The sequence below is a fragment of the Vombatus ursinus genome, unplaced genomic scaffold (genome assembly GCF_900497805.2).
Source record: "Vombatus ursinus unplaced genomic scaffold, bare-nosed wombat genome assembly UNPS02014781.1, whole genome shotgun sequence".
Taxonomy (NCBI): Eukaryota; Metazoa; Chordata; class Mammalia; order Diprotodontia; family Vombatidae; genus Vombatus; species Vombatus ursinus.
The window spans coordinates 248,752-254,751 of NW_020954559.1; the positions used below are offsets into that span (position 1 = coordinate 248,752).

At 36.5% G+C, this 6,000-nt stretch overlaps 1 protein-coding gene across 1 annotated transcript in view; it reads left to right on the forward strand.

The window, feature by feature from the left end:
• The window catches only part of LOC114046198 (DNA repair protein complementing XP-G cells-like), a 31,877-nt gene extending 26,180 nt beyond the window's left edge, over window positions 1–5,697 (forward strand). The window contains exon 15 of the mRNA XM_027866444.1: window positions 4,746–5,697. Coding sequence (XP_027722245.1) covers window positions 4,746–5,342 — 597 coding nt within the window. The 3' untranslated portion in view covers window positions 5,343–5,697. The remainder of the gene's footprint in view (window positions 1–4,745) is intronic.
• The last annotated feature ends 303 nt before the right edge of the window (window positions 5,698–6,000 follow it).

Below are 6,000 nucleotides of genomic sequence, written 5' to 3' on the forward strand. Positions count from 1 at the left end.
TCAGGGAGCTCATTTATGGCTTGTTCAATTCCTTAAAATAGGGTTATTTAAGTATTGTATTTCCTCTTCTACTTAGCTGGGCAATTTATATTATTGTAAATATTCATCTATTTCACTTAGATTGTTAAATTTCTTGCCATGTAATTGGGCAAAATAGCTCCCAATAATTGCTTTAATCTCATCTTCATTGGTGGTCTATTCACCCTTTCGTTTTTGATACTCATAATTTGGTAGTTTTCTTTTTAAAAATGAAATTAATCAATGATTTATCAGTTTTTTTACATGAAACCAGCTCATAGTTTTATTTATTACTTCAATGGCTTTTTTTTTCAATTTTATTAATCTCTTCTTTGATTTTTAGACTTTCCATTTTAGTGTTTGAGGATTTTTAATTTGTTCTTTTTTTAGTTTTTTTTATTTGTGTGCCCCATTTATTGATCTGCTCTTTCTCTATTTTACTGATACAAGTTAAGAGATAGAAATTTTCCCCTAAGTACTGTTTTGGCTGAATCCTACAAATTTTGGTATGCTGTCTCGTTGTCATTCTTTTTAATGCAATTATTGATTGTTCCTGTGATTTGTTCTTTGACCCACTCATTCTCTAGGATTAGATTATTTAGTTTCCAGTGAATTTATTATCACATTATGCTTTGAAAAGGGCACATTTAATATTTCTGCTGTTCTGCTTTTGTTTGTGAAGTTTTTATATCCCAAGATGTGGTTATTTTTTGTGAAGGTACATGAAAAGCTAAGACAAAGGTTTATACCTTTCTATTCTCATTTAGTTTTCTCCAGAGTTTTATTATATGTAAGTTTTCTAAAATTCTGTTCGTCTCCTTAACTTCTTTTAAAATTTCTTTTGTGATTTACATTTCTTGAGCTTTTAGAGGGGAAAATGAGGTCTTCCACTACTATAGTTTTAGTCTCTTATTTCGTCCTGTATCTCATTTAACTTTTCTGTTAAGAATTTGGATGTTATGATGCCATTTGATGCACAAATATTGATACCTATGCTATGCTATCAACACGTATGCTGAAGCTCTGCCATTTGGTTAATGTATCATTGTCTGTGGTACGTTTTAGCAAGATGTCGTTTCCCTGCTTAACTTTTTCAATTAGATCTATTTTTACTTTTGTTTTGTCTGAGATCACGATCGCTATTCCTGCCTTTTTTACTTCAGCTGAAGCATAATAGATTCTGCTCCAGCCCCTAATTTTAAGTCTCTGTGTGTCTTTCTGTTTCAGGTGTGTTTCTTGTAAACAACATATTTTTTGGATTTTGGTTTCTAATCCATTCTTCTTTTGCTTCTGTTTTATGGGGGACTTCATCGCATTTACATTTACAGTTATTATTACTAACTGTGACATTTCCTCCATCCTATTTTCTTTTGTTTATTTCTGTCTCTCTGTTTTTGTCTTTTTCCCTCCTCAAAAGTCTATTTTGCTTCTAACCACTGCCTCCTTTAATCTCTTTTATCCCTCCTCCTCCCCCTTTTTCTTATTCCCTTCCCCTCCTACTTCTCTGTTGGTTAAGATAGATTTCTATACTCAACTGAGTGTGTGTGTATATATATTCCATCTTTGAACCAATTCAGATGACAGTGAGGTTCAAGCATTGTCTCCTTAACCACCCATTTTCCTTGCATGTTTTTGTTTTGTGAGATAATTTCCACCACTTCTCCCTTTCCTCATCTCCCAATGTAACCTTCTTTTTTGCCCATCTACTCTTTTTTTTTTTTTTTAAAGATTATCTCATTGTAATCAACTCACTTCTGTGACTTCTGTCTATGTAGAGGCCTTCTGACTGCCCTAATGATGATAAAGTTCTTAGGTGTTACATGATTATCTTCCGATATAGGAATGTAAACGGTTGGACCTTATTGAGTCACTTTATAATTTCTCTTTAATGTTTACCTTTTTATGCTTGAATCTTGTATTTGAAGACCACATTTTTATTCATCTCTAGTCTTTTCATCAGGAATGGTTGATGGCCTTCTGTTTCATTAAATATCCATGTTCCCTCTGAAGGATAATATTCAGCTTTGCTGGATAGGTTATTCTTGATTGTAGTCTTAGCTCCTTTGTCTTTGGGTCATATTCCAAGCCCTCCACTCATTTAATGTGGTAGCTGCTAAATTTTTTGTGAACCTGACTGTGGCTCTGTGACTCTGAATGGTGGTGTGTTGTGGTATTTGAATTTCTGGCTGCTGTGAAGTATTTTCTCTTAGACCTGGGAGCTCAGGAATTCCTACAAGTTTTTGTTTTGGGATCTCATTCAGGAGATAACGGGTGGATTCTTTCATTTTCTATTTTACTCTCTGGTTCTAGGATATATAATTTCTTGAAATATTACATCTAGACTCTTTCTTTGATCATGGCATTCAGGTAGTCCAGTAATTCTGTTTGCCAGGTCGTTTGCTTTTCTGATGAGATGTTTCACATTTTTTTCTATTTTTTTTTCCCATTCTTGTGTCTTTGTTTTATTGAGTCTTGATGTCTCATGGAGTCACTAACTTCCACTTGCCCAGTTTTGATTTTGAGGAATTATTTTCTTCTTTCCATTTGGCCAATTCTGCTTTTTAAGGAGTTCTTTTTTCAGTGGAGTATTGTACTTCTTTTACAATTTGGCCAATTTTTTAGGTGTTATTTTTAGTATTTTTTATGCCTCTTTTAACAAGCTGTTAATTGTCTTTTTATCATTTTCTTGTGTTGCTCTCATTTCTTTTCCCAATTTTTCCTCTATCACTGTCATTTTATTTTCAAAGTCATTTTTTAGCTCATCCATGAATTCTTGTTCAGCTTGTGTCTAATTCACATTTTTTTTTTCCCTTTGAGGCTTTACTTGTAGATGTTTTGACATCATTGTCTTCTTCTGAGTCGCCATAGTAGTTTTTTATGGTCAATTTCTTTTTTGTTGTTGTTATTGCTTCCTGGTTTTTTTTTTCCCAGCCTATTTCCTTTTTTTTTTTTGGTTTTTTGTTTTTTGTGTTTGTTTTTTCAGTTGGGCAGTGGGGGTTAAGTGACTTGCCCAGGGTTACACAGCTAGTTAAGTGTTATGTGTCTGAGGCTGGATTTGAACTCGGGTCCTCCTGAATCAAGGGCTGGTGCTCTATCCACTGTGCCACCTAGCTGCCCCCATTTCCAGCTTATTTCCTGACTTTGTGCTTTATGCAGTGGGGGAGCAGGCACTTTCCCAAGTTTCAGGCTTTTTCAAGCTTCTGGTTTTAGAGCTAATTCTGGGGGTTTTAGAAGTTCTCTTCGGTGCTTCCGAGATGAGATGATCTGGGGAGAGGCATGGTCACTGCTCTTCTGGTCTGCACTCTGGTCCTTTCCCAGGAAGGGCCCTTGATTCTTTGTGACAAAAAGCTCTTCTCTCCTCCCTGGAACTGTGACCCAGAACTGCATATGGGCAATGAAGTTGCCAAATAGACTCAGTCCTGTGCCCAGAGTCAGCTCAGGGTCCCCTGTAATCTCTTTCTTACCCATTGTCCGATGTCCTTACTGTCTTTGGTTTGAGAGCTCCTGAAGCTGCTGCTGCTGTTGTCACTGCATCCAAGACCCACAGCTGGTGTGGTCATCACTCTGAGCCAGCCTGTCCTCAGGTGTCACAGATCCCTCCTGACAACCTCCTAAGTTGTCTTAGACTGGAAAAATGTCTCACCCTGACCTTTTGTTGGTTCTCCCAATCTGGACTTTGATTTAAGGTGTTATTTTACAGTTGTTTTGAGAGGAGTGTTGGGAGAGCTTGGCTGTAGTGCTTCCTCTACTCTGCCATCTTGACTCTGCCTTGTATCATGTTATTTTCAAGAGGAGATTACTGTTATTACATAAATTTCACAAGAAGATTATTAGATGACTGGGTAGGTAGTAATAATATTATCTAATGCTTCCCTAATTCTTGCTAAATTTGGGGACGATTTTTGTTGTTGTTTTATTTTTTTTTTGAGACTGTTTCTCCCTACCTCACCCAGGCTGGAAGTTCAGCAGCCACTCAGGGGCCAGATCCTATCACCAATCAGCACAGGAGCTTTGACCTGCTTTGTTTCTTATTTAGGCAGGTTCTCCCTTCCTTAGGCAGCCTGGGGGCCTTCTATTCTCAGGGAGTTACTTAATTGGTACTGACATAATGCAGATATACTATTGGCTTAATCTACTGAAGTACTGAAATCCCTAGCTCAAGCAATCCAGTGGCTTCAGTCTCCCTGGTAGCAAGGATTTCAGGTATATGTTACCATGTCCGGTGACAACATTTATTTTTTTAAAGGCAGTAATCAAGAGAATTCACAGAGAAACAATGTAACCAATATAAATTGTTCCCAAAGGATGTTTAGCTTTTTTTTTTTTTAGAAGAGGACTACTATGGTTCTAGAAAATGTGTTTCTTGAGGAATGTTTAAGATGGCATCCAAAGAAAGTGAATAGGAATACATCTGGTAGATGATGTGTGTATAAACAAAGGTCTTAATTAGCAGAGTCAGTGCAGGTGCTGTCAGTAAAACCTAGAAAGTAAGAGGTTGTTTTTTTTCTTTCCTTTTTTTTGTGGAAAATCAGGAAGACCTAGAAAACAAGATCTACTTTAGATAATCTACCTATGATAGAATTGACTTCATTTGAAAGGCAACAAATTATTATTTTCTGAAATAGTAATCAGGTGTCATTCACTAGTATTCACGTTATTCTTCTTTGGAGTGGATAGTGATAAACTTTACCTCCTTTTCTGATTTGTTTTTGTTTCTTCTTTTGTAGACACAGCTCCACATTGATTCTTTCTTTAGGCTGATACAACATGAGAAACAACATGTTAAAGGAATTAAGAGTCAGAGACTCAACAGAGCTGTGACATGTATGCTCAGGAAAGAAAAGGAAGAAGAAGCTGGTGAAATAGAAGCAGCTACTGCTGCCATGGAGAGAGAATTTAAATCATTTGAAAAAACAGAGGACAAAAATGGGAAGAAAAACATAGAAAATAAATTGGAAAAACCTCAAAATTTAAAAAGAAAAGTGCTTTCCAGTGCCAATCAGGAGAATAAATGTGGTGGAGGTGGCTTTGTTGGGGAAGCCTATTTCTCAGAATCATTTGAAGTATCTTTAGGAGAAGATTCTGAAAGTACATCTTCAAACAAGGTCAAGAGGGGAAAACCTGCCAAGCAGTCAAATACTGTCTCTTCAGGTTTTCAGGAGATAACACAACATAATCCTGAGAAGAATGAAGAAGGGACTAGCAGCTCCAGTGATGAAGATGGAAAAGGGACACAAATTGTTATGGTGACTGCTAGATCTGTGTTTGAGAAGAAAAAAAAAGGGAGACAAAGAAATGTGAGGGGCAAGAAAAGGAAAACATAACTTACCTATCTTACTGTTTGTAGCTGTGAAAACCACACTGGGGATAGATAAGGGGCTGGTCTCAGGTTCAGGATGACCTGCCTGGATTCCAGTCCTGTCTCTGGTACATATTGACTGTGTGACTCTAGGCAAGTCATTGAACTTCTTGGAGTCCCAGGCAACTATTGAACACGCAGTTTTAGAATAATTGCTGGTCTGCGTTGGTAGAAGAATCTTCTTTACCAAAAGCTACTTGTAATGCTCATGAAATCACAGGTCTGGATCTAGTTAGGTATATCTGTATTTATGAAGAGAGAAATCAGGTATAATAAAATTTTCTAATGAATTTGTTACAGAGAGAAAATAAAATCCAACAAACCCTAATTTGTGTTTGAATATTTTGTTTTTCTATTTTTAATCTAGATCTTAAAATCATCCATGGTTTTGTTACATGCCATTTATATCCCATTCTGTTTGTCCCAATGGAAATGTGGCATTTTTTTGTATTACTGAATTGTTTTCTCCCTGACATTGTTATTCCATGTTTGCATTCATCTGAACATTCTCAGATGTCCTTGCTACCACACATGAAATGTGTTCACCTTAGCCTGGATTCACATTCTGTGATTCTTGGATGGTAGAAAAGGGACCTCCCTTAACAGTTGTATGAAAAATAGGA